Source organism: Enoplosus armatus, chromosome 9, assembly GCF_043641665.1.
Source record: "Enoplosus armatus isolate fEnoArm2 chromosome 9, fEnoArm2.hap1, whole genome shotgun sequence".
Lineage (NCBI taxonomy): Eukaryota > Metazoa > Chordata > Actinopteri > Centrarchiformes > Enoplosidae > Enoplosus > Enoplosus armatus.
The window spans coordinates 8,897,279-8,924,586 of NC_092188.1; the positions used below are offsets into that span (position 1 = coordinate 8,897,279).

A 27,308-nucleotide genomic window follows, 5' to 3' on the forward strand; every position below is an offset into this window, starting at 1 on the left:
CAGGCCTTACCAAATTTGTGGTTTCTCATTTTTGTTTTGTTATGTAGAGTTCTGTCATGACAGGAAATAGATAAGAAAGATAAGACAAATGCAGTGTGAAGGGAGTGAGTTATGAAAGACTCCATAACAGTTCATCATATTACTCAGACCGAGAATGAGCCATATATATATGTGTGTATATATATATATATATATATATATATATATATATACACACACACATGGAAATGAGAATTTGATGGAACAAAATCTGTGTCTGCTGTAGGGAATGTGTGTGTAAAGTAAGCACATGTGAGTGTGTTGTGAAGAAAGGATTTGCTTCTGTACATGTTAAGGTTTTGATAAACTCTAAGACAGTTAAGACAGTAGTGGAAGTATTACTATTGTTGCTGTTATATGTGATGTGAAAAACCTTTACCCACTCTTCCCTTTGCTTTAATCCTGTGCTTATTGTGCACAGGTCCTGCTTTCTCAATTTACCACAGACAGTGCATTTCCACAGTAGCCTTTCTATGATAGCTCAAGGAAACTCCCATCCATAATTGAGAGTAAAGGAAACACCACCCTGATAAAGGCAAGATAGCTGAAAACATTTGGGGTGTAGTAAAGAGTTGTACTACTTTTATTATGATGACTGTTTTCAAGATCACTGGTCTGCACCAAGTGTGCATTCTTAAAATTAGTAATGAAGAAACATTATCGTATTTGTAATTTCACCTTATTTTAGACACATATGGAGTCCTCTTTTAGTTTCTAACAACATGTTTGCCTGAATATTGTTTATTGTTTATTTGGATCCTTCCTGGGGTCCATATTTAAATAAATTACATATAATTAACAATGTTTGCACGCTAAATACAGTAAACAATATACTGTAGTTACAACATTACCATTGCCTCCAACATCAAAATGATGCATATACAGAACATTAAAATTGAATAATTTAAATAGATTGACAGGTAAAACAGAGCAACATTAATAATTTCAGTTCATCTAAACACCCATATTGCAAAATAATCTAAGAAAACCTATTTTTGCGTATTTATTTTGCAGGCATGTCATCAATAATAACATTTTAGCTAATTCTTAAAAGTTTTTTTCATTTAAAATGACATAAAAAATGGCAAACTGTTCCAGTGAGATATGGTTCTATACATGTGACCCCTCCTCCTCCTCGGCAGCCCCTTAAAACCCGAAGTTCCATGTGTACACATACTTGGCCAATAAAGCTGATTCTGACTCTGATTCCCTCCAAGTTGTACATTAATTAACACAGGAGCGCTTCTCTGCACATTATCATCATTTGACCACATGAGGTCACTGTGCCACAGGGGGTTATTATACCACAAGAAGTCGAAGACGACTAGTGAATCACAGTTTGAAGAAGAGGAAGCTGAGAAAACACAGCAGGACCATTGTATTGTTGTGTTTCTGTTATATTGTTGACCCCCTATAGATGTGCACAATGAAAACCTGCAGCAGATCACCTCTTGTTCTTCTGTCTGTCTGTTGTGTATTTTATGTCTGAGCTGGTGAAAAGCAAATTCCTTCCAAGACCAAGAGGGTCACGACGTACTAATATATCAGCATTTATCATGCATTTTGTAAACATTTTTGATCAGTAACTAAATCTTAAAAACACTATATTAAGTTAATTTTACATTCAGTCCATTCAAACTGTAAGGAGAAGCTGTGATTCAGTGGTTTATTGACGCACATACTGTACTTGTGGTTCTATGAATTGGAAGAAAAGTCTGAAATCAGTGCAAAAGAACTACTCATCACTATATTTTCTTTACTCAGACGCCAGGCTTTGTTCAGGCACCATGTCTGCATGAGAAAAAAATTCAAGTTCCTCTGTTTCTAAACAGCACCACTTTCATTTATATCTCGTTTGTTTCAGTTCCCTTGGCGAAAGCATGTCTGTCTTTCAGATACAGGTGATGTGTGATTGAAAGGTGAGCTTGGAGTTAGTTTGAGGCTACATACTTCATTATAATGAAGGAATATGTCACCCAGTGCAACAGTGTGGCTCAGTGTGGGATGTCAATGTCACTTGGTCAGTTGGTTGGTCAATCCACCACTGGTCCAGACTGAAGTATCTCAAATACTATTGGATGGATTGCCATGAAATTTTGTAAAGACATTTATAATCCCTGCAGGATGACACTTACTGACTTGAATGATGCCTTGACTTTTCCTCTAGCGCCACCATGAGGTTGACATTTGTGGTTTTGAGTGAAATCTTCCCAGAACTATGGTTTATTCCCATCAGCTTCAACTGTACTGTGTTTAATGCTGATTAGAAATTATTAGCATGCTAACATGTTGAACTATGATGATGAATATGGTAAATATTAACTGCATGTTGGCATTATCATTGTGAACATCCTGATATTAGCATTTAGCTCAAATCACCGCTGTGCTATATAATACAGCTAGCATGACTGAATGTATATTACACAGGAAATGTCTCTTACAGCCCGTTCTGTTTGGATGGATACGTGAGGCAAAAAGTCTGTTCTCCTGTATCACTGAAAACCCTGTATAAACAAATACTGTTTTTGAGGGCTTGACATAACATAAGGTGCCTCGAGTTGGCAAACAAAGTTCCTGTTTCTCTGAACTATTGAAGAGGAACAAAGAAAGACAACCATTGAAAATGACACGAACAAAAAGAAACTAAACTGGGTAAAACTGTGACCATTTCTATTTCTGTGGGTGGTATGGTGTGATTTTTTTTCTCAACCGAACTGGACTCACTAACTGAACTCATATTTATGTTGAAAGTTGCTGCTTGTTTATCAAATCATGCAGACAAGCATATAGACTGTTATGTAAACTGTCTCTAAGTTTGCTTTCAAACAGAACTTTTTGTTGGTGGCTATTGTTGCTCTGAGGGAAACAAATACTTTTTACTTCAATACATTTATCTGACAACTATACTGTTACTACTGTACTGTGCAACTGTATCACAACTTAGTTTTTTCTTCTTTTCTCCCCATTAATCATCTCACGACCTCACAGATTTATCTTGTGACCCTTTGGAGGGGCCTGATCCATAGGTTGACTTAACTACTGAATACAAGTGTATTTATAAAAAGTACTTCAAACTAGCTTCACCTCAACCAGCTTACTGCTTACACAATCTAATAATGTCATATATAATGACATTATTATAAGTACTTTTACATTTGATACTTGAAGTACATTTTACTGATAATACTTCAATAATTTTAGTTGAAAATACTCCATATATTTTTACATTGTTATATTTAAAATATCTGAGTACTTATTCCACCCATGACGTGATGACAGTGTTTCCATGTTAGTACATAATTTCACTCAGACATGAGAAGAACAAACACAGCGAACCTTCCACTCAAAAAGCAAAGCCACGTGTCACTGTGGGACTGTTTGAATATTTTTTATTCCAAAAGAAGTTTGTGTGTCTATAGGTTTGAACAACAGGGCGATCTCTCTGAAGAACATCATTGCACCTTCACCCCAACACCTCCCGCCCTGCACCCTTCACCCACAATCACACTATAGAACCTCTTGCTCTTCAATAGGAATAATAACAACAATTTAATCATAATATTCATCATCAGTTTTAATAATCCATTTAGCACTAGTATAGAAATATGAAAAAATACCAAAGAAAAGAACATAAAGGTAAACAAAAAGATTTGTTTAAGTGACCGTTCAGACACCCCATCTGATTTGTTTTGTGACCCTCCCTTTCCTTTGATATTCATATTAGCACTATTTAGGCTTTTTAGGGTTTGTACCCTCCTCTTGTCGCTCCACAGTAATGCTTTGCAGCTTATAAATGCTTTCAGCTGATGGTTTAAAGCTGTTGATAGCCACTTATTGGCTATGTGGTTCTGTCAAATATCAAGTTTTGTGATTTTGTACACAGAACAAACCAAGGAAGACGTGGAAAAGAGACAAATTTGAAATAAATAAAAAAACAGCCAGTGGGTTTACAAATGATGATGTTGTGTGTCTCTGTTTGTAAGTGTGTGTGTGTGTGTGTGTGGGTGTGTGTACTTTGACTACATGTGGAAAAGTTTGGTTGGCTTCAGTTGCCTTGTCAGCATTCTGAACACAAAGGCATAAGTAAACAGAGAGAAACAGACACATCAAATCCAGGGCTGCTTCTGCTGACAGCAATCATTCAGAGAAACGGCATAATGTGCGCAAACAGTGTTATCATTCATTATCTGGAGCACAACGGTGTCAACAAATCTGTTTCACTGCAAAATGCATAATTTTATACAGCAATGCAATGTCTGCCTATACAACAATGCCAGTATTTTTTTTCCAGGGGATTTGTAAAGGGCTGAACTGGTGGTTTTGCATGTTACCTCACATAATATGTACTACTGCTGAATATAGATGGGTGGGAAGCCAGAGAGGGACCATGTCCTTGTTGCTGCTCTAGAGCAGATCTGAGATGGTACTGTAGCATGAAGCTCCTTAGTTAAAAGTGAAGAAAAAAAAGCAGCTGGTAATTGTATGTGCAATGGAGGAGACTCTTGGGTGTTGAGAGGTTTTCAGTGACATGGATTGTGGTGGGGGGGCAAAAAACAGGGGAAGGGGAAAGAAACATTGATGCGTTCAGGAGGCAGGGAACACTGACTTTTGAGAATTGGGAATCAGCTGCTGAAAAGCATTACATTCATAAAATCTGCTGTCAGAAAAACATAAAACACAAATAATAACAAACAGACACTGAAGAGGGAACTAATATCTTGCATTGAAAACGTTGCATCAGCTGACACTCAAATCTTGGATGTCAGCATTTCCTTTTTATAACTAAGTATACTAACTATAACTAAGGGTGTGCATCAAACCGCCCCACAGTTCAGCAGTAAGCGGTGAGTCACTCGACAGTGAATGTTTTGGGAATTGATTAGGTAACTGATTCAATGAACACTGAGACACTGATGAGTCAGTGACCTGCAGTGCAGGAAATGCTAATACAGCACTTGATAATGATGTCATATCAAAAATATATTATCTGGGGCTGATAGACTATTGTGCAAAAAATCAGGAAATATGATACAGTTTAAATTGTCTGACAGTAACATTTGCTTCTGAGGGGATCCTTTCTCAGAGGTGTTGTGCCACAGAGAACACAGCTGCAGCACAGAAAAGTAATCATGGGCACGTTTGATTAAGTTAAACTAAAGGGAAATCATGCTGCAGTAACCAATCACACCTGATATCATGCATTCATGGAAATAACTTTATTGCAGCTCATTATTTTACTACCAACCTAAGACTGACCTGATTTTACTTGTGATCCTGAACATCAATGAAAGAAAGCACTTAATTCAATTTGGATTAATGAGATAATTGATCTGCCCACAAACGAGCAATGATGGGAGGTGATGGTGTATAAAATTAAGAGGATAAGGCTGCCAATATTGTATATTTTTGTTCTTGTCAACAAATTCCATGAAAAGACCAAAACCACCAACATGTTGCTTCTCAACACTCTCCGACTTCCCCAACCTGTTGTGGCCCTCAGCAATAAGAATCCTGTAATGTTCCTTGTGATGGATCAGCTGTCTAAAGCAAGTTTGTGCAACTTAATTTTATAAACTTGATAATTACTTGATGTAAAAACAGTGGCTACTTGGGAGATTGGAAATCTGTGTAAAAGCTTCAGCAATAATATGAAGTGCACACAATTTGAAGTTAAAGGGCTAAAACATGCAAATCCACCATTGCATTCCCTTTTAAGCACCGTGGCTAGCAGTGACTGTAGTGTTTCAAATGTTTTTGTTGGAGTTTCACACAACAGTAGAGCTTTAACATTAGCAACATAATTAAAAGAGACCAGATTCCCTTCCCAGCCATTGAAAAGCATGTATTCCTTCTAAATCTATTTATCAGAATGTTTCCCTGCGTTCAACCCCCTCCTGAATGAGTCCCCAGTCACCGAGGGGAGTAATTAGGCGATCAAAAGCTTGAGACAGTATTGACAAGGCTGTGTTGAGTCTATCACTCTGGCAGGAGCCTTTACTGTGAACGGCCAAGTCTGTCTGTTAAACAGAGAGACGGGAGGAAGCTGCAGTTACAGCCTGCTGGCGCATTAACAAGCCCCTTAAAAGATGCCCAGAATTAACAGATCAGGACAGATCTAATAATGGAAGTAGTTCAGTTAGGGATTTCTCATTCAAATTCAGTAGTGTCCTTTTCACTCTCTGCCTCTTTCTATCTCCTCTCTTTCTGTTCTTCTCTATCTCGCCCCACTGTCTCTGCCTCGCCCAGTCACTCTATCTCTTCTACGCTGTGTGAACAGAGGTGAAAAAGAAGTAAAGGCTTGGCAAGCGTTACCCAGGATAACGAGGGACATTAATTTCACATTTCAAAGCCTCTCGCACTCTCTCTCCTCTTTTTGCAGCTGTCTGATTATCTAACATTTGTAGAACGGTGCTGTTGCTGGGTACATGGTTCTCCTCACTTTGAGTAGTTACAGACGGACTTACAGGAAGCACAAATTTTTACACACACACGCACAGTGTAAAGAAAGACAGACCGACAGTTTCCTCTGCTACTGTTTGCATCATGTTCCCTTGAAGTTGTTTCATCCACCTTCCCTGATACCATCCAAAAAAGCTATGGGGCACAGGGAGGGACACAAAACTCTTGAACACAATTAGCCGCAGTCAAGTTTCTTAGTATGTTATAATCCACCATATTGTCACACATAGTCTGTATTTAACTCTGTAATTCCCACTTAGAACAATGGTAACAAAACAAGAAAGACAACAAAAGAAAAAAACAACAGGAAATAATTCTCTGGAAGTCTTTTAGTTGCTGTTTTAAATCACATACGAATACAGTATGTCCTCCAACAAGGCTTCATTTTACTAGAGGGGTGGTTAGCTTCCAGGGAAGTGTCTGTGGAAGAAAACCAGCCCCCTCAAATCTAAAGGTGAAGTGAGGGGGAGGAAGGAGAGAAAAGGGAGCCAATGGAAACCATCATCGCGTCATGTGCATTTCCGCTCAGATTTGTCCAAACTAAACTGTTCTTCGGAGTTGAGTTCAGAAGACCATCTCACAGTGTGCTTGTAGCCAGTTCTGTATCTGTAGCCCTCCTGCTCAACTGGAGAAAAGGTTACGGTTTTCCCTGTTCATTCTCCTTTTAAAAGGTCGTCTCATTGGCTGACATTGCAGAGTTCAACTTCCTCCATCTCTCCCTCACATTTCACCTGTGGAAACAAGCAGTGTTTCTCTCAGCAGCACAAATGTTCCTCATCCATATCACCGGCTCCCTGCCGCCATCTCACCCCGCCCATTGCTTCTGCCCTCAGTCCTGGTCAGCCAGTAGGTTTGTGGTGTTGCTGTTCTGTGGAGGGGGAATGGGTCGAGAGGTATGAGGTGGCGGGCTGTGGTGTAGCCGCCTTGGACTTGGCCCCCCCCCACCCTCACTGTCTGTGTTGGATGAGGATGGGGGTGGGGGTGGGGGTAGCCTGGGAAGGGGCGCTGATGAAGGTGGTATTCTCGTTGTGGTTGATCCTATACTGCTGCCTGATCTCAGGCTCTGGATTCTCCGGCACTCCTGGCAGATCCTCACGTGGGTGCAGCTGCGGGCGGGCAGCATCACAGGGGTAGGGGCTGGTGGAGGAGGGGTGGTGTTGGCCCCCAGTGGATCATCTAGGATCCGCTGGGGCCCAGGGCCCAGATCGGAAGGCCCTGTCCCTCCTGCCCCACCTCCTCCACCTCCAGCTCCACCTGTCAGTGGGCCAGCTCCACTGTAGAGTTTGCCATTGCTGAGGCGCATCTCCCGGACCAGGCGCAGGGGCCGAGGGGCCCCCAGAGCTATGCGTGCGGGGTGGCGCAGGGCTGCTGAGCTGCTGAGGGGCCGACGGCGGCGCATACGGGAGCTCTTCTTACAGGAGACGGCGTTTCGGAACTCTGTGATCATCTCCCGACAGACAGACACCTAAAAGAGAAAAGGAAGGAGGGAGGAAAGAGGGAAAAACGGAAGGGAAGGAGGCAAAGGTAGGAGGGGCGCCACAGACACAAAATAGGCAGGCAGCAGAACAAGACAGTGGTAAGGCAGTACATAAATAGGAGAGCGGAGTAAAACAAGAAAATTGAAAAGAAAAGCAAAAAAAAGAGAAGAACAAGGCGGGATCAAGGCAGAGAGAACAGACACAGTAAGGCATGGTAAAAGAAAAAGTCGCAGGAGGAGCGAGGGCACAGAGATCAACAAATGGAGGGATGGTTTGTAAACAGAAATGAGGAGGTGATGGGGAAGGATGTAGAAATGGATAGAGATGGGAGAATATCCAAGGAGCAGAGAGAGTTATTACAATCCAAACACACAAAACACCAAAATGTTGTTTAGTTTATGGGCACTTCATTATGGCACTATGCACTATGAACGGACAGGCAGGCCTGCAAACTCAGGTGCACATATACAGAGGCACACTCACGCATACAGCAGCTGTGCACACTCTCACGCACACACATTAAGACACAATTTAACACCCACAAATCTTTTTCATCATTCCAACAACATGACTACTGTATTTGCACACAGGACGAACAAAATGCACCAACATGTCCACTACAGACAAACAACATTCTCATTGAAATAATAAGAAAAATGTGTCATGTGCTCACATAAACAGAAACAGTACTCATTATCGGAGAATAGACACTGATGGCCGAATGACAGGAGGTGTGTGTGTTTGAGAGAGAGATAGAGGGAGACACACAGTGAAATGGGTGAGAAGTAATCCAAGAATGGAAACGAAGAATACCAGCGTACATGTGAGGCATGTAAAAGAAGATACATCATGACATTTAATGCCAGGGAAAAAGATCACACTATTTTTTTATGCAAGCAAATATTGGCATCTCTCAATATTGCTTATCCATACCATCAAGTTTAGCTCACAAACACTTAGTGCCATACTGTTAAACACCAAACACTAGAAGGGCACAGTGACTTCAAAACAGGCAGGACATGCAAAGTGACGTCAAGTTCTCTATTTGTTTCTATACATTTTGGACATTACAGCAGTTCAGTGCCGCATACTTGAACATTCCTCTCATCTCACATGCACATAACACACTGAATTTCAAATGTTACAGCACAAGTAAACAAACACATACAAATGGAGGCAAAAGCTGAAAAGAATCTACCCACTCTCACACACAAACCCACACACACACACAAAACAACATAATCAAAAGGGTTGGCGGGATGCCATGGGAACCTACTGGGGTGTGTCTGTGGGGTCGGCGAGGGCAGGTATGGGGGCATACCTCATCGGTCTCTGCTGAGCGGCGGGTCGACCACACGAACTCCATAATGGCCACAAACACGGCAATGATGAGACCACAGATCAGCACCACAAAGATGCCCCCAATGTTCTCCATGCCCAGACCTGAGAGTGGGCCACAGGAGACAAATATTGGTATACACATGCAGAACCAACACCAACTTGGTTTTAAATGTCTTTTTTTTTATTTACTAGTCATGGTGAGTACTATGCAGCCTGTGAAAACAGCTGTACAATGTCTTCTGTGGCTCTGGAGGAGCTCTGTTAAAAGAATAGTTCAACATTTTGATGTCTTGCTGAGAGATGAGAAGATTGATACCACTCTCGGGTCTGTACAATAAGCATGAAGCTACAACTGGCAGCTGGTTAGCTTAGCTTAGCATAAACAAAACAGGGGAAAACCGCAGGCCTGAAGCATCTCTGTAGCTTACCAGGCAACGAGCGGAGAAAATAAACCCCCGTAGATCCTCAACTTGTCACTCTTACACTTTTTGTGCAGATTAAACAAACGAGATATGACATGATAATTAGTGGTGTCCACTTTAGAGGTGCTGATTTTATTACCAGACAAGTTGTTTCCCTGTTTCCAGTCTTTATGCTAAGCTAAGCTAACCAGCTGCTGGCTGCAGTTTCATATTCGTTGTGCAGACACGAGAGTGGCCTCAATCTTCTCATCTAACTCTCAGCAAGAAAGTGAATAAGCATTTACCAAAATGTCATTTAACTATTACTCAAGTGGCTTGGGTTTTGAGACCACACATTTTTAATAGACAGCCTGTGTAATAAACTGCAGGGAGTTTGAAAGACACGGGCCCCACCACTCAGAGAGGGATTAAGTGTAGGATCCAGTATTTTTGGAGCTTGACTCATACAAGAGAATAAGAGTCTGGATTTCTCAGCCTCTGCAGCTCCAATTTTGACCATTCTCTTTTAAAATCTGTATCTCGACTTTATGTAAGTTCAATACTAAATCGCCTGAGTGCTTTCTCAATTGAATTAAAACATTTAGATGGCCAATGATGAAGAGGCTGAGTGAATACCAGAATTATGGGGCTCTGAAACGCTTGAGATACACTGTACAGATGAAGCTCAATGATGCTGAAAAGTAAGGCATGAGGTCTTTTCTTCTCAGAGTTACCAAAACCATTTTTAAATTAGATTTTCATCGGACAGCAGTGGCATAAATGCAGAGGCATTTTCATTGTCTTTGTCATTATACAGGCACAGACACACACACATTTAACACACACGCGTGAACAGCCACACTCACTCTAATGAAATTCCCATTACACACCACCTGAGACAAACAGAAGACATTTGGGAAAGTAGATTGCGCTAAGCACCCTTCACAAGGACATTAGGTTAGGCATTAGCCATTAGCTGGACTGTAGCAGAGAGTTGGGAGACTATTACTGGGGACATTAGAGAGAAGGAGGGAGAGGAGACGGACAGCTGCGGTCGACTGACCCTTGGCACGGTGGTCCTCCTCTTTGGGACATTGGCCTCCCTCCCACCACCTCCTCTTCAGTATCTCCAGCCTGTTATTTTCCTGCAGCTGGAGGATGGCCAGCGTGATCTCATCTCTGAACGGAAACCCTGGCAAATGACAGAAAAGCAGGATAAGAGCAAGTGAAGGAGGACAGAAAAGGCGCAGCAAAAGAGCCCAAGCAAGAGATGAGTTGTTCCAGAGGAGGAGAAAAACATGAAATGAGGAAAGTGTAAGAGAAAAAGAGACAAGAGTCACAGGGAAAGAACTGCTGTTGCAGCCTGGAGATGGCTACAAGTGATCTTACTGTGAGAATAAAGAGGAGGATTAGTGAGAGATAAAGAGCGAGATTACAACCAGACGGAGCCAGTGGTACAGCTGCTGGTCAGACAGCATACAAAGCATGTTATGAACTAGATACAGTAGAAGAGAATGGGGAGGTTTAAAGGGTCAGTTCACAAGAAATTACAAATACATTTTCTCTGTTATCTTGCCGTAAAGGTAATCAGCAGACCTTAATGTGAACAGTTTTCTTTGGAACTACATGTAAACAGAGCATGGAAAATGATCTCAGATAGCACTCACCCAGATCATCCCCTGTTCTAGCTATAACCCTTATCCTCTGGGAGGTGCTACACATCACTTCCCACCATGACAAACCATTTCCAAAATACAATAGTTTTATTCCCCACTGCAATACCGAACCCAAACTCCTAGCTTCATGAGCAAAAAAATACCCTCTGAGTGAGTTGTGGAACTGTTGTGTGAATTGTCACCATGTGTTTGTTGTCCATGCAATGATGTTGATAGAAACATGCTTTTTACACATTGTACTAATAACATATCTGTGTGGTCATCAAAGTGAAATAAATAAGTGATTTCTAAAAACAAAAAAAACAAAACAAAACTGTTATGTCAATAAGAGATTTTGGGAAATAATAGCTTATTTGCTTTCTTGCTGAGAGTTAGACGGGAAGATTGATACCACTCTCATGTCGGTCCATTAAATATGAAGCTACAGCCAAGAGACGATTAGCTTAGCGGGAAAAGGCTAGACTGGTTCTGTTCAAATGGTAAATAATAAAGTCAAACTCTGTTCACCAAGAAATAGTCCAGCACATAACTCCCTGTAAAACTGCATTTTAATTATCTTTGGACAGCGCCAGGCTAGCTGTTTTCCCCTTGTTTCCAGTCTTTTTGCAAAACTAAGCTGACTATTTAGCGTACTGACTTCCGAGTGGTATCCATTGTCTAACTACCAGCGAGAAAGCGATCAAGTGTATTTCCCCAAAATGTCAAACTATTTCTTTAAACTGAACTATGCCTAGAGGTAAGTAAGAAAAAATGGGTTGTTTTTGTTTTAATTTGGGTGAACCAACTCTTTAAAAGTATTATTAAATATCTAAATGTCTCTCCTTTTGGTCTGCCTAAAGACCTCTTTCTCCTCTCGGGTCTGTCGAGTACAGTACAGTAACTCTGCTTCATCTTTCTCTACACCTTTGGTCAGTCATATCTTACTTTCTGTCCCTCTCCTTCCTCTCTCTGGTCATGCCCTTCTCCTCTTCGTTAGAACAGATCGCTGTGAGGAGTGACACCACCTCTACAGTATGTGCTAAAGAAGGAGCTTCAGAAGAGCTGGACGTGTGTGGAAAAGCAATTAACTCCATGTTCATTACTTTGCAGTTGAAATACTTACTAATCCCTTAGATAAAAAAATAAATCAACCACGTACAAGACATTTTTCAGATCTAATCTCTCACCAATCAGTACGACTACATGTGTCTATTTAGCATAATTGATCTCATACAGGTGTTCCTACCTCTCCCCCAGTCAATTGACTTTATCTATTTATTTTTTGATCAGGTTTATAGAGAAAGTCCTTTTATATCAGATAAAAGAGCATTTTTATACAATTATTTATACAATAGATTATATAGAAGCAAGCTGTGTTACAGTATGTCGTGAGTTTGCTGATGTTCAGGGCTGAATGTCTGACGTCTGTTTCTGAAAGTAAACAAATATCACTGCAAATTCAGTCCTTTAACACAGGGGAGCCCCCACAAGGGGCTGCAAGATTAATCAAAGGGGTTTGTGAAATGATTGCGAGGAAATAAAAATAAAGACTTTTCTCTAGTCTTTGCTTTTTTTCTTGTGAAATACTGTATAGTTTTATCTCTCTGGGCCTCAAAAATGTATTTAAATTAATAAAAGAAAGTCACTCTTAACTCACAACTGAACTGCTCACAGTTCAAATACATGCACCCCGAGATGGGGGGCTACAAGTACAGTAGATATTCCTTTGTATTCAAGATGATACCTCTGATTTCTGTTTAAAGCTTGAGTAACATCCCTAAACTGTTGTTCTGTTAATGTTCTTCTAACTATGGAATGCTACTTCAATGATTTTAGTGTTATATTTTAGTACAACTCACAGAGTAACTCCCTGCACTGGTTGCCTGTTGTTAATTTTCCAATTATTTTGAGGCCTTTATTGATAAATCATAGATCTAATCAAAGACATGACACCTATTAAAACACTGACGAGGCCGATCGTAGCCTAAGACTTTCAGACAAGTCAGTCGAGGAGAAAAGGTGATGACAAAATCAATATTGATGCCTTCAAAAACCTATTAATAGGCTAACATGTTTTAAACTGTATATGTCTCCTTTCCTTTTTATTGGTGTTTTTATGTTTTGTTTCAGCATTCAGCTTGTTCATAGTGGCAACTCATAATGTAATAGTTATTCATTAAAGTCAATGTGATAACACACTGTATTTCTCTAAGTAGTAAATACAGTAAAAAAAGAAAGTAACAAATTCCCAGATAGTAGCTTTAAACAGTGATTGTCTCTAATATGCTACATAACAAATCCAGCCATTTACCATTTAATAATGTGATGATTACTTCTTACAGAGTGTAACATATGTTTAACTCATTATTACATTGAGATAATTGAAGTTATTGTAATGAACTAATAAATCTCTGTTATTGTTGTGATGTAATTGGTAGTGTTTATATTATCAGTTGCTACAAGCACTTTGTAATGTTTGTTTTGATTGAAAAAATATATAATAGTTTTATTACCCAGTGGCATGCCGATGCCGTAGCCCTTGGTGTCCAGCAGGCCTCCTATCTGTGTGAGATTACAGTTGAGGCCGCGGTGGTACTCGTTCATGGTGCTCTCCATCAGGAAGGCATACTTTGAGTTGACCACGCGGGCGATGCCCTCCTCTGTGCTTTTCACAAACACACCGGGCTGCTTGGAGTTCATGTAGTTCCACATCCGCTGGTAGGTCTGGTAACGCGAGTTCTGCAGAGGGAACACAGCAATAGTAATTAAACACTGACTACAGACGGACACAGACGTGCGCTTGTACATTCGGGGTTGCTAACATGTCCTATTATCAGTCTTTGAAGCAGAATCAAATGGAGATCGATAAAAATTAAAGAGGGAAGACGTAAAAAGTGATGCATTCTCGATAAACAGGGGAGGGAAGTATAGGCAGAACAGAGAATCCAGTGTGGAAAATGACAAGCAGAGTAAAACATCAATGGCAAATAAGAGGGAGGAAGGAGAGAGTGGAGGGAAAAAAAGCCATGTGAATCAAGGCAACAGATTATTTGCTCATGGCGTAGCTGATGCATCATCTTTCATACAGATGGAGGTAAATCAGCACACAGGAGGTGGTTCAGCACTTAGCAAAAATATGGCAAGCATCAAAAAAGGATTAAGTGTTTAACATGTACAATTACATGTTGTATCTCTGTGTATTGTGTGTGAGAAGAAAGAGTAGAGAGAGCGGCATCTGTGTGTAATAATGGGGGGGTATATTGTATGTGTGTGTGTGGATTAGGCATTGAGTGGGGTAATGTACTGTACCATTGAAACTGGCTTATGTAGGCAAACATAAACCACTCTTTCTTATATCCTCAATACGGACAAACACCACAAGAATTCAAAACACACACACTCATGCTCCCATGCATGCACACAAGTAAACAAATACATTTTTTTTATACACTCACCTACACACACTCCCACATGCAAACACACCTACACACAAAGACAAAACACACACACACACACACACACGCACGGTCTATGAAAAACACAGATGCCAACACAGATGCCGGAAGCGCTCTCATAAGCAAACACAGGCAGTCAGCCACTTAACACAAACACAAACAGCCATAAAGAAAACAAGAGAGGAACTCAGAGATATAGTAGCAAACATGAGGACAACAACTCATTCCAGGCACAGCAATAAAGACAAAAACACTGCACTAAATCACAAAAACTTTATGAAAATTTCAGGAAATTGTCAGATTCTAGAGTAAATCCAACTGCCAACTTAATTCAACACTTACACACGGATACAAACAAACACAAATACCCGTTCAAAAATCCCAAACACGAAGCCAACCAGAGCCATAGCTGCTGCAGTGGGTCATACCATGAAGAAGGTCATGGTGCTCCCTCCGTGGATGGTCCCATACTCAATGTTTGTCTGGTCGGCCAAGTCGTCCGGAGACTCGATGGGAACCTCCATCCTCTGGACGGTCAGGAAGGCTGCCAGGTTGGCCGTGTAGGAGGAGATGATGATCAGCGTGAAAGCCCACCTACAAGGTGGAGAAAAGGGGAGGAAAACAGTGAAAAGGGTAAGTAGGGATGGGCAATATGGATCCAATCTTTCATCGCTAGATTTCTAGATCCCAGAATTTATATATCGAATTATGGATTGACTGGATTAAACAACCAATAATGAATCTTTGTTTTGGGTTCATCCAGCAAAGGAAATAGATTGAAAATCATTTAAAAATCCAATATTACTATACATCAGTCCTTCTCATTGATTTGCAATATTGCAAATACACCCAGAAATTTTATAAACAGTATGGAAAAATCTATTTATATTGTCTCTCTGTATTTATCATCATATTGCTCAAACCCAAGGGTAAGCAAGAAAAGGGTCTCAGGTTTCTTGGACTAACGGATAGTACTCTACACCAACCTTAAAAATCTGTCTCTCTCTTATGACCTTTCTTGCATGTCTCAAAACATGTACTCACTATGCTTACTAAGATCCTTTATCCCATATCTTGCTCAACTCAGTGTAATTTGCACTTTCTGTCTTCCCCTTCCATATCTCCTTAGCTCTTAGCAATCAGGGTTTTTTTCTCAGCATATGTCCCTCTGTTGCCACAGGAATATTATCAGGCTAATGTAGTATTTCTGTGAACTTAGCATTTTTGTATTGTTTGCATGAAATGTTGGCGCTCAGGGACTGAAACTTATATGTCAGCTACATGCTTAACCTTTAAAATATAAATGTCATTATCTCACACAGCAGATGTGCTGAAAAAAAGAAAAAAAAATCAACCTCAAGGAAAAATGAAGGTTCTTGATGAAGAAATTAATTGAGAATACATGTCTAAAGGGGACTGAGCTTTTGCAAATATGGCCCCTAAAATCTGGAGCAATTTACTGATTCTGCTGATTCTGTTAATATATAAAATTGTGTTTATAATCTTGTCTACCAGCCCTTTTATCGTTTTAATGTCTTCAAATGTGTTATTACGTTTTTATTACAAATGTATTACAATTCACAATTTCTTTGTTTCTCTTTTTGTTTAGCACTTTGTAAACCTCTGGCTGTACACCATAGAAATATATATTAATATTATTATCATTATTATGGCAACATGTAAATATATAACATCATATAGCAACATTTAACACGTGACAGTCTGTTTAAAGATCACCACATCTCCAGAGATGTTTGAAGACAATAAAAATACTAAAATAATAAAAAACAATAACATTTCTCAAAAGCACATCGAACCTCTCCCTCATTAAAAAAATCTAAAAACTATGAAAATGTAAATCATTTTAAATTCCAAAGTCTTTATTGATGGATGCATCACGCTTGTGTAATTTGCATACTGGACCATGATTAGCTTCTAAACTAGTTGTGATGTAACAAAATCCTGCTCATACATACACGTCTTGAACTCTTGATTTAATGTGAGCAAAGATTAACTCAGCAGATGAATATGAAAACAGATTTCTAGTGTCAAACACATACATCATTCTGCACAGAGAAGCTCAAACATCCAAGTGAAGTAACAATATGCAAAAGCGGATGAGGGCTTCAAACTGGCCGGCATGCAAACACAAACTTAACAGTTCTATAACTTACCACACCCCACTAACACATCTGGTGGAGAGGGCTCTGGGCATTATCTCTGATCCCTGCTGCATGAAGCCTCCGACAGGGAACCACAGGCTGTTTCCCAGGGTGTACTGGTTCTCCAACATGTCCCTGCGCTCTCGCAGACACGGGTGAGGGTTATACCACTCATAGGGGCTCAGCCTGGAGGGGACACACGTACAGTGGAATGACCTTGAGGTGAAACTGCAGTACAGTAATGTTCTTCTGTCATATCATTCAAGTCACCACCAATCAGTCATTCGATCCCTGTCAAATTGTCTGCCGGAGGTTGTATAAGGTAAAACATTCCCTTATGTGACAGGCGACTCGTGTTCAACAAGATAAATGGCAATAGAGCACAGATGTGAGCTGCAGACTATCAGCACAGTGTGTGATGTAATGTATGGACCTTGCAGCCAGGAAGAGCACACAGCTGACAGCCAGGTAGGCGAGCAGCATGAAGAGCCAGACAGCTGGAGAGAAGGGATCGAGGAAGGAGAAGTAACCCGGCTTCCGACCCTGGCACAGAGAGAAAGAGGAGGAGGAGAAGTAGAGAGAAGGAGTCACACAGACAGACAGTGACAGACAGACAGGAAGGTACAATGTGTTAAAAAAACAGGGTGTCATGTCTCAGCAGCCAGGGAATGTCCACTTTGCACCACAGGAGGGCAGTGTCCTTCACTGCACTCTGATAGTAAGTCTGCAGTGCATTGATACGCTAATGCTACAATCCATAAATGCTCCGTTTCACAATGCCCACTGCTGAAGCATACTTGGCTTAGACCCAAAACCTCATTAGCAATGTAAAGCTGCCACTGTTACCCAGTTGCAGAGCACTGACTTATTGAGCAATTGAAATTACCCCTATAAATTTAACTGTGGACACAGTGGATGCAGCATGCAGCATACTACACAAACACAATCTTCAGCTTCAAAGATGAGATCAACTCTTATGTAACATTCAGTCTGATTCCATAAGAGTCTTCTAACAAGTGTAGCCTGTCATCTTCTGTACGACCCTGCCAGCTTAAAAGCAGAGCAAACAAAAGAAATGAAATCCAACACAAGATCTGTAGTGAGTATCACGCAGCGGGCGCCCTACAGCCCCAGATAACACCCTCACCAGTTGAACTCTGTACAAGATGCTGATTCCTAGGGTCATGAATGGCTTAGAGAAGTCGATAACTTTCTCTCTCTCTGACGTGATGGTGAAGCCTGCCACGGCGAGGTCTGCTTTCTGTAGGATTGACAAAGATAGATAGGCAGATAGATAGTAGTGGGGGCGAGAGAAAGATAGAGGTGGTGGAGGAGGGTCAGAAAGAAAAACGACAAGTGGTCAGGTAACTGTGCAAAAATAGAAAGACACTTGATGCTGCACTGGGTAGCTGAGAGCTCTGTTTGTATGAAATGTTGGCTTACCGAATGAAAAATGAAAAGTTTGACTATACACTTGAAAGCACATTTGGAAAAACAGACGTGCACTCTGTCCCTTTCCCTCTGGCACACACACTCACACATTAGCCACCATTCAAATGAGGCTAATTGCAAGAAAGCACTGGGTGGCTGGTCTTTCCACCTGTATAAAACCTTGCAGGTCTCTGGTTGCTCTGCCTTCCTTCCATCTCTTCCATTAAAAGCTAATTGATGAACATGGGCCGCTAATTAGAGCTGAATGATCAGGCAGTGGGGAGGGCAGGGAGGGAGAGAAAGCGTGGAGAGCTGCGGGAGCACCAGTGTGGCAGGCCCCACACAGGGACCACAGTCTGGTAATTGAAGTATACCGTATGGTAATTAAGCAAAGAGGGGCTCTCATTAGCCTGCTTCAACCAGAGTGTCTGTCACAGGCGCACTAGGCCTGGACAAGGAGAGAAAGTGGGGGGGCAGGCTAGAGGAGGGTTACTGCAAGGAAAGATGGTGCAGACAATTTTAGGCAATGCTACCACTCTCTTTTGGGGAATTATCAAGTCAGCTTTTGTCCTAGATAAGAGTCTTACTCCCCTTTGAGGGCAATTTGAGACATGGGAAGTTACAGCAGAGTTGTGGTTTGGGGCTACAGTGTGAGAGTGTGTGGGGGTGTGTGTGTGCATGCGTGTGTGTTCGGTATAAGTTTCTGTTTGTAGAGACACTGGTTAAAACATTTGAGCGTGTTTCTGGTGTGTATGTGAGGGGGGTGGGGGTACTCACCCTGTTGATCAGCTCTCCAACCATCCCAGTCCAAGAGCCGTTGGGCTCTGGAGCCCCATACAGCCCATCATCCACCAGCTTGATCTTGAAGGAGAATTTCAAGATGTCTGCCAGCTCCCTCAGCATATCGACACAGAAGCCCTCATACTGGTCGTTGCCCTGGAAGTCCTGGTAGTTGTCTTTGCGCATCACATATGGGTTCTCCTGAACATGGGGGGAAAATGAGGGGTTTCAATCCAAAACTAAGAATATTCTGTTTGAGGAGGGATTACTGACTGAAATGTAAGGTTCAATGTTTCATTTCTATTGTAAAAAATTAACTGTTGTGTTAATAATAGATTAAAGGAATTGACATTTTGGGAAATATGCTTATTTGCTTTTCAGCAGAGAGTGATGAGAAGATAAATACCACTCTCATATCTGTTAAATATGAAGCTACAACCAGAGATGATTAGCTTAACTTAGCCTGGAAACAGGGTGAAACAGCTAGCCTGGCTCTATCTGATGTTAACAAAATCCACCACCTCTAAATGTCCCTAATTAACTCATTATTGTTTGTTTAATCTGTCCAGTCTTTATGCTATGCTAAGCTAAGCTAAGCTAAGCAGCTGTAGCTTCATATATACTGTGCACAAGAGAGTGATATCGATCTTCTCATCTAACTTCTCATCTGACTCAGCATGTCATTGGAAATTTTGTAAAAGCAAGTGTCCCCTTTTTTCAAATACAACTCTCTCTAAAGCACTTTGAGTCTCTATTCAAATAAAATGTAATGTATTTAAAGGGGAATTCCACCAATTTTACATGTCAAAATCATATCATCAGTTTATTTGCCATAAAGAGAGTACTACTCAGTCTGTAGAAAACAGTTATGCAGGAAAGCCTGGGAGGTGAGTTTTAAAGAATTTTTTTTTCTCCAAAATCTGTCCCTTGTGAGTCCCCCAACATTGTGGAGAGTCCTGTACTAAACTGCAGGAGAACCCCTTTAAAATACAGACAGTATTCAGTCACCACAGTCTGGCCGCAATAGACGCAGACAAACCTGGCTACTAAGAGAAGACAGGCTGTGTTCTCATTGGGATTTGCAAGCCGTTGAGACAGAGCTTCACTTATTCACTGGGTGCAACAAATATATTGACCTAAAGGAAATCTTTCACGAAGCTAGCATATATGGCCAGCAAGAAAGCAAGGGTTTATTGATTTCCTGATATGACATTACTCACATGGAAACCAGAAGGAGACAACTTCTAGTGTCTTAACGAGGATTTTGGCAGTTTGAATTTAGTAACGTGTCTCTCTCAGTGCTCTGTCAGTTTCTATGACAGCTACAGTGACAGCAAAATTAGCAGAAACAGACCACAACACAGCGTGAGCTGCGGCACAGCCTGCGCAGCAACACAAAAACAACTCCGACCTCACCAGCGTGGTGGTCCAGAAGGTAACTGCGACCTTACCAGTATGGTGGTGACAATGAGGGTCTTGTTTGCCAGCGTCTCTGAGACGTTAATATCCAGACTGGTGGAGTTCATTGCCAGGGTGTTGTTGGAGTACCAGATACCGATCTAACAGAGAAGAGAAAGAGAGAGAAAATCAATGGCTTTTGTAGGATAAATAATGTACTGTTAAGCTCTAACTTCACTGCAACTGTTTTACTGTTGTGGCAGGCTACACACCATCTATAGCAAATTCAGTGAGTGCATTACCACTATTGGTCTATTTTATGGAGTACCTTTGCATGTTGACTATTTCATTGGTATCCATACTGTTGAATACTGTATATGCATATTGATTTAATTGCCCCCATTGGAGCCATACACATACCTGCAGTACCATGCATTGTAAAAAAAAAAACAAAAAAAAAAAACACTGCTGTTTACAAGCAGAGCAATGAGCTGGGACAAGATGGAAGTAAATGAAAAGCATTCATGATCGGGACTGCCATGTGTATTTTCTTGTACTAACACCTTTCTTAAATTGCATAAAAAAACAGCACATATATTTCCATTTTATGGAGACAGTAAAGGTGGTTAGGTACATAAGTGTGTGATTATGACCTAACCAGAGTACAGGGGTGGAACCGCAGCTCACAGAGGCATTTCTTTGGGAAATAATACTGTACATCTTTCAATAGGTCAGATGAGAGGTAATGACTCCACAGACAGAATCGCAGTTTTTTTCAATGACACTCTTTATCCTGCCCTGATATTTAAAAGTGGTCTTTTCTCCGTGAGCCACCACTGCCTCCCTACAGTGCGGGTGCAGAGAGGTGAGCAGAGTTAAAGTGTTAATTATCACAAGTCTCCCACTGAGTTTAAGTCTAGATTTAAGTATGTTATCAGTTACATGGGAGGCAGTCAGCCTATAGTAGAGCCTGGCAAGGCATATTAAGGGAAGGTGAAGAGAAAGTGTTTCCTCCAGTCAATGGACCGCAACGTAATTCCCTCAGTCTGGATCTGCAGTGATGTGTGTACTTATGCTTCATTTAATTTTGACTTTGAAATGCAGGTGAAATATATTTTGATTTCTATCTTTCCTCACCTTTTCTTCCAATGCTCACTTAAGGAGTGTGCAGTGACAGAATAATGCACCAAAAATGGTCCTAAACACCTCGTTGGCTGGGTCTGCCATCTTTTTATTTTAGTTCCCCACATTCTCCAACTACCCTTAACAAATTTGTTGTGGTTTATTACATCAAAAAGATAAAATGCCCAGACTAACAGGGAAGATCTGGTCCAGGGAAATGAATGAAAAGGAATTTATGTGTAGAACAAACCTTTTAAAGCAAGACTGTGTTACTTTGTAAAGAAGAAATGACACATGGCCTCTTACAAATTAAAGGTTAGTTTCTTCAGCAATAAAACACACTCTTGCTTAATCCAGTACACTATTGCTGCGACAGCCTTAATTGGTCTGGTATTACCAGTACCTTAGGGTGGCTAATGTTAGCTAATGTAAGCAAACTTCACATACGTAGTACTTTGTAACTGACATTACTGAGTCTATGTCAACTGCAAAACCTGAACCAGTTGAGTTCAAGTGAAGACCAAGTCCAGGAGAAACTAAAACCAAAACTAAGCCTCAGAAAAATTCCAGCTCTATACAAGACAAAGACAAAAATATACTCTATGTGATTATTATATACAGTATTATATATAAGACTAGCAGATCTATCTGCACGTCCACTCTGTACTGAGCTTGAGGCCAATTACAAACACTGATTCCGACAAATTAATGTCATTGTTTGCAGCCATAGGAAGAAAATATTTTTGTATGTTTTTAGATCAGAAAACGTCAAGTCAACATCCAGCTGTGGCTGAGAGGAAACATGTTGTGTGAAAAAAACATCAGGGAGACAGGGACAGTCCAAACATCAAAGTACATTCATGAGTCTAAAAAAATATATATACGCCGGACTCAATAATACAGACCGGCTATAAAATTTTGCAACCGTTTGAAATTCAATTGATGAACTACACTTATGTATCCCGGTGGCCTCCAGATAAAATAAATGTGAGCACAGCTACTACCTGACCCACGTCTGATGGCAGGTTACACTACAGCGCCGTAAGGTGAAACGCATCAAACCAACTTCACAAAGTAAAGATATTTGCCTGGTATCTGTGATGAGTATGACCTCAGTGTTAAACTCCTCCCGTGGCTTTGTGAAATCAGACGGGTGACCTGTAACTAACCCAAAGCCTATGGGCGATGTGACCTGGCTGCTGCATGATAACAGGTGACTCCTGACCTCTTTGTGGCCTCCTCGGTGTTTCTCCAGGATCCGCAGGGTGTAGTTGGTCCTCTGACCTTTGCTGTTGAACTCCACGCGCCCTGTCAGACCATCGTACTCCACCTGGCAGGCAGATGGAGAGAGTGAGGTGAGGGAGTGTGAGAGAGGAAGGGAAAAGAGGAGAAGAATAGATAAGAAAATGAGAGTAGAAACAATGAGGAGAGATGGAGAAATAAATACAGACACATTTCTATATAAAACCAAACATTCTTCTTCTCACTCTCCATGATGATTAGGCAAACAGGTACTGTCTACAGTGATTAGGAGGAAAGAGAGGGTGAACGACAAAAAGAGAGAAAAAGCTAGAGAGACAGAGGAAGTGTCTGAGGCTGGACTAGACAGGGATGATCAGTTTTGGATCAACTTAGGAGAAAGTGACTGAGCGAGAGGCTCAGATAGAGCAGCAAAAAGAGTCACCAGCTCCCTAATAAGACTCAGAACTGCACCTCACAGCGCAGCTCTGCCTGTCCAAACCTCAGGTGTTGGCACAGTTAGTGAGATCTATGATGAATGGCACAGTGCTGAAGATGGAGCACACCATGATGTTGACTAGCAAAGGCAGATGTCGGGCCGGTGGGGTGGAGGCAATGAGAGATGGGACTCAGGCTGCCTTGACAACAGGTCGTCGATGAGAGAGACACGCAGACGACCAGAGATGGGAAATGACAAGGAGTAACAAGAGACAAAGGTTACATGCGCATATGAGATGAGAATGATACAGACTGTGGTTGTACTGTAGTCATTAATCAATAAGTCAATCGAGAGAAAATTAATCGACCAGAATTCCAATTAATGATAATGATAATGATGATGATCGTTTAAGTCATTTTTCAAGAAAAATGGCAAACATTTGCTAGTTGCCAACAGTCTTGGAGCCAACAGTCCAAAACACAACGATTCAGTTTACTTTGACAAACAATAACAAAAAGCAGCAAATCCTCACATTTTAGAGTCGGCAAGTAATCGATTATTAAAATATTTGCCAATACATTTTTTATTGATTGATTCATTGATTCAAATCGTTTCAGCTCTAATTTGAAGAGGCTTTATAGGCTTTGGGAAATTATAATGGGTATTTTCCCTATCTAACATTTAACTTGTAACAAATTTCTGACATTTTATTGATGAAATGATATATAGATTCATAGAAAAATAAGCATCAGTTTAAATCAATAATGAAAATAATTGTTAGTTTTAGCCCATCGTATTTTGTTGTGTAAAAAAGAAACATCCTGACTATGATGATAACACATGGAGCCTATACACAGAATGATGCTTCAATGGATGTGAATAGTAAGTAAGTGTGGACATCTAAAGAATTAAAAATCAATGAGACTTCAAGCTCATACCTTACTTATGTTTCTCATGATGTATGTACATGTGGATGAGCAGGTGATTACATATTGTATTTATCAAGCGCTCACCATGCGCAGGTAGTTCATAAGACTGGTCCCGTGTTGCCAGATCTGAGGTGAGGTGCAGCTGAGTGGCTTCACTCCGATTTCCTGACTGCGGTTCAATTCCCTCACCGCCCCCACCACCACATGTACCGCATCAAACATCAGCGCTGACGAGAGCTGTGGAAGGGGGAAAGGACGCAAGGGAGACATGGAGGGGGACAAAGACAAAGGGGGGGTGGGGGGGGTGGAAACACAGCAAGGAAAGACAAAGAGTCAAGGGAGAAGATGCAATGAGGAGAGAGGTGTGAGCAGAAATGATTGAATGGTTAACAGGGAGGGAGGCAGGGAAAATAAAAAGGAGAGAGAATAGACGTGAGGTATGAGGAAACCAGTGGGGAGGAAGCACAGATGGATACATCAATACCCATTAAATGCAAGCAAAAGAGTAGCTGAATCTCTTTAACTGCTCCATGAATCAGTGTGAGGAATAATGCTGCTTAATGTTACATGGCATACAAACAAAGCTTTGAAAATGACTCCTGAATGTGCGCATGCATGAGTGCTCGAGTGTCCATGAGACTGACCGCAGGGCCGGGGTACGTTAGGTCACAGCTCTCCCTCCAAGACAGGTTGAGGCTCCTAATGAACTCCAAATAGAAGGGATGGGTGGTGTTGAACATGGAGAAACCCACAATGTTGGACTGCTCATCCACTATGTCATCCAGTTTCAGTAGTGGGAAGTCCTAGAAAAGGAGGAGGAGCAAGGAGGGGAGACAGAAAATTCAGGTGAGTGACTTTGTTGACAGTGTATCAAATCTTGAAAAATACTCTGCAAAGGAGAGTGTGATAAAGAAAAAGAGAGGCTACGAGGAGTGACAACATCTAATCTCTGGTGGAGAGAGAACAAAATGATATAGACAGCTGGGAAAAAGGGAAAACAGTGATACAGGGGAAACAGAGGTTGATGGAAATGACTCCGGTAGCTTTTCGCAGAAATATAAACACAAAGACGCGGCATCTAAAGCACAAGAGCGCATCATGCACAGAGGACGGAGAGGGGAGAGATAAATAAAAATCAGGCGCAGAGCATAAAGTGACACATTAATTCAAATGGTAGGAAAGGAGGGGAGGATATCAAAGAGGCAGATGAAAACACCGGAAGCGTAGAGAAGGTGGCGGGTGGCAGAAGAAAAAGGGCGCATCATGTCTGTCATCACCTTCACCTCAGACCCCTTTTTCTTCAGTTGTTTTTTTTGCCATCCTCCTCTGAACTTCCACATCTTTGTACAGTATGATAATTTCTCAGATCTCTCTCTCTCTCTCTCTTTCCCTCTTCCCATCATCTCATCTCCCCTCTCTTTCCTCTCTCTCTGTCACCTCTCTCTTCTCCCTTTACCTAATACTTTCTCCGCCTTAGCACCTTTGCTCACTCATAAAGGGACAGAAGAAGAGGAGCAGGAGAGACGAACGAGCAAAAATGGAGGACGAGAAGGCAGAAGAGAGGAAGGGGTAGAACTGGTGAGCTCTTACCATGGTGGTGAGGATGTACTTGTAAAATGCTGATGTCATCCCTAGCTCTGACGCCTGTAGGACAAAGAGAAAGAGAGAGTGGGATGAAGAAGAGCCAGGTGGGATACAGAATGTGGAAAGAGAGAGTAGGGGAAGATGTAGAAAGATTGATGGAGGGAGAGAAAGGGAGGGGGCAAAGGAGGAGAGTTATTGAGAGGCAGAGAGCAAAGGAGACAGTTGGGGGACAAAGTAGGAGAGAATATGGGGGAGGAGAGGAGGAGAGAGAGGGAGCATACGTTAATCACAGTTTTACATCATCAGGCTAACACTAGGACATTTCGCTGAGGGCGGACAGCCGCTCCAATGTGCCCAGTGAAAACATCCCATACGCATTCAAACTGTGACTCACTGCGCTGGCTATCGGCATTACAGGCCGTACCATGAATCAGAACAAGCATGGGTAACATCTGCACCACATCCCAGCAGAGGATGTTCTTTTGTCAAATACTTTCTTAAGAGTGTAAGTGATTATTGCTGGCAGACATGCATAAATGTTGTTCTCTATGCAGCTCTGGAGGGCAGAGAAGGTAAAAATACATGTTAGGACAACAAATGTGTAGCCTACGGGGCTTTGAGAGAGTTGTTTTATTATTTTATAGATGGTAAGCTCTGCATGCCCTTCATGACTGTACGCTGAATTTCCCAAATGGATACATTAAAGAGAAAAATGCAAATCCCCGAGTGTTACTGTGTGTGCTGTATATAAGAGTTAACTTCATATCCTGCACGTGTGGGCGGCACTGAAGAATGTATTGATGTTTTGAGAACTGACCTTCTTGAGGATGTGATAGGAGACAGAAGCATTGGCGTCAATGATGATGGTGGCCACTTTGTCATCACGGATCTCCTTCAGCAGCGGCGTAGGGTCCAGGTTGTCATCCAGCATCCTGATTGACAGCGTCTCCCGAGAGATGAGAAAGCGGCGGACCAGTTCCTCCAATCTCAGCAGGCCTGAGGCAGAGCCAAAGCAGAGCCGAGCCGCATATCAATGTCTGTATCAGTAGACACAACTCATATTTCCAAAATGTAAGCTTAGCAGGACCTATGAAAATCTTGATTTATCCTCGGATGGCCGTACATTTATGTCATTTTACTAGGCGTGATAGATGGTTTGTCTAAGTCCCTAGAAAATGAAAGATGATTTAATATGGAGTCTGCAGTATGCATTCACTGTTTCTCTCAGTGGGACTTGTTTCTATCTATTATGACCTCCACCAAGGAGGTTTTGTATTCAGTGACATGTTTGTTTGTTTGTTTGTTTGTTTGTTTGTCTGTTAGTTAGCAGCATATCTCAAAAGGAACTTGACAGATTGTGTTAGTTGAAGAAGAGTTAGACTATGGGCCAGGGAAC

General features: G+C 41.4%; 1 protein-coding gene across 2 annotated transcripts in view; it reads right to left on the reverse strand.

Moving 5' to 3' along the window:
* Positions 1 to 7,327: 7,327 nt before the first annotated feature.
* Positions 7,328 to 27,308, reverse strand: part of grik5 (glutamate receptor, ionotropic, kainate 5) — a 28,283-nt gene continuing 8,302 nt past the window's right edge. The window contains exons 5-20 of one of the 2 annotated variants that reach the window (XM_070912332.1): positions 26,730 to 26,908; positions 25,919 to 25,972; positions 24,973 to 25,131; positions 24,413 to 24,565; positions 22,947 to 23,051; positions 20,653 to 20,760; positions 19,199 to 19,402; positions 18,138 to 18,251; positions 17,424 to 17,533; positions 17,003 to 17,176; positions 15,257 to 15,422; positions 13,887 to 14,112; positions 10,782 to 10,910; positions 9,298 to 9,419; positions 8,650 to 8,686; positions 7,911 to 7,963 (exon numbers count right to left, since the gene is read on the reverse strand). In XM_070912332.1, coding sequence (XP_070768433.1) covers positions 7,911 to 7,963; positions 8,650 to 8,686; positions 9,298 to 9,419; positions 10,782 to 10,910; positions 13,887 to 14,112; positions 15,257 to 15,422; positions 17,003 to 17,176; positions 17,424 to 17,533; positions 18,138 to 18,251; positions 19,199 to 19,402; positions 20,653 to 20,760; positions 22,947 to 23,051; positions 24,413 to 24,565; positions 24,973 to 25,131; positions 25,919 to 25,972; positions 26,730 to 26,908 — 2,093 coding nt within the window. Of the gene's footprint in view, positions 7,964 to 8,649; positions 8,687 to 9,252; positions 9,420 to 10,781; positions 10,911 to 13,886; positions 14,113 to 15,256; positions 15,423 to 17,002; positions 17,177 to 17,423; positions 17,534 to 18,137; positions 18,252 to 19,198; positions 19,403 to 20,652; positions 20,761 to 22,946; positions 23,052 to 24,412; positions 24,566 to 24,972; positions 25,132 to 25,918; positions 25,973 to 26,729; positions 26,909 to 27,308 lie in introns of both variants that reach the window. The other variant, XM_070912331.1, reaches the window with a different exon arrangement.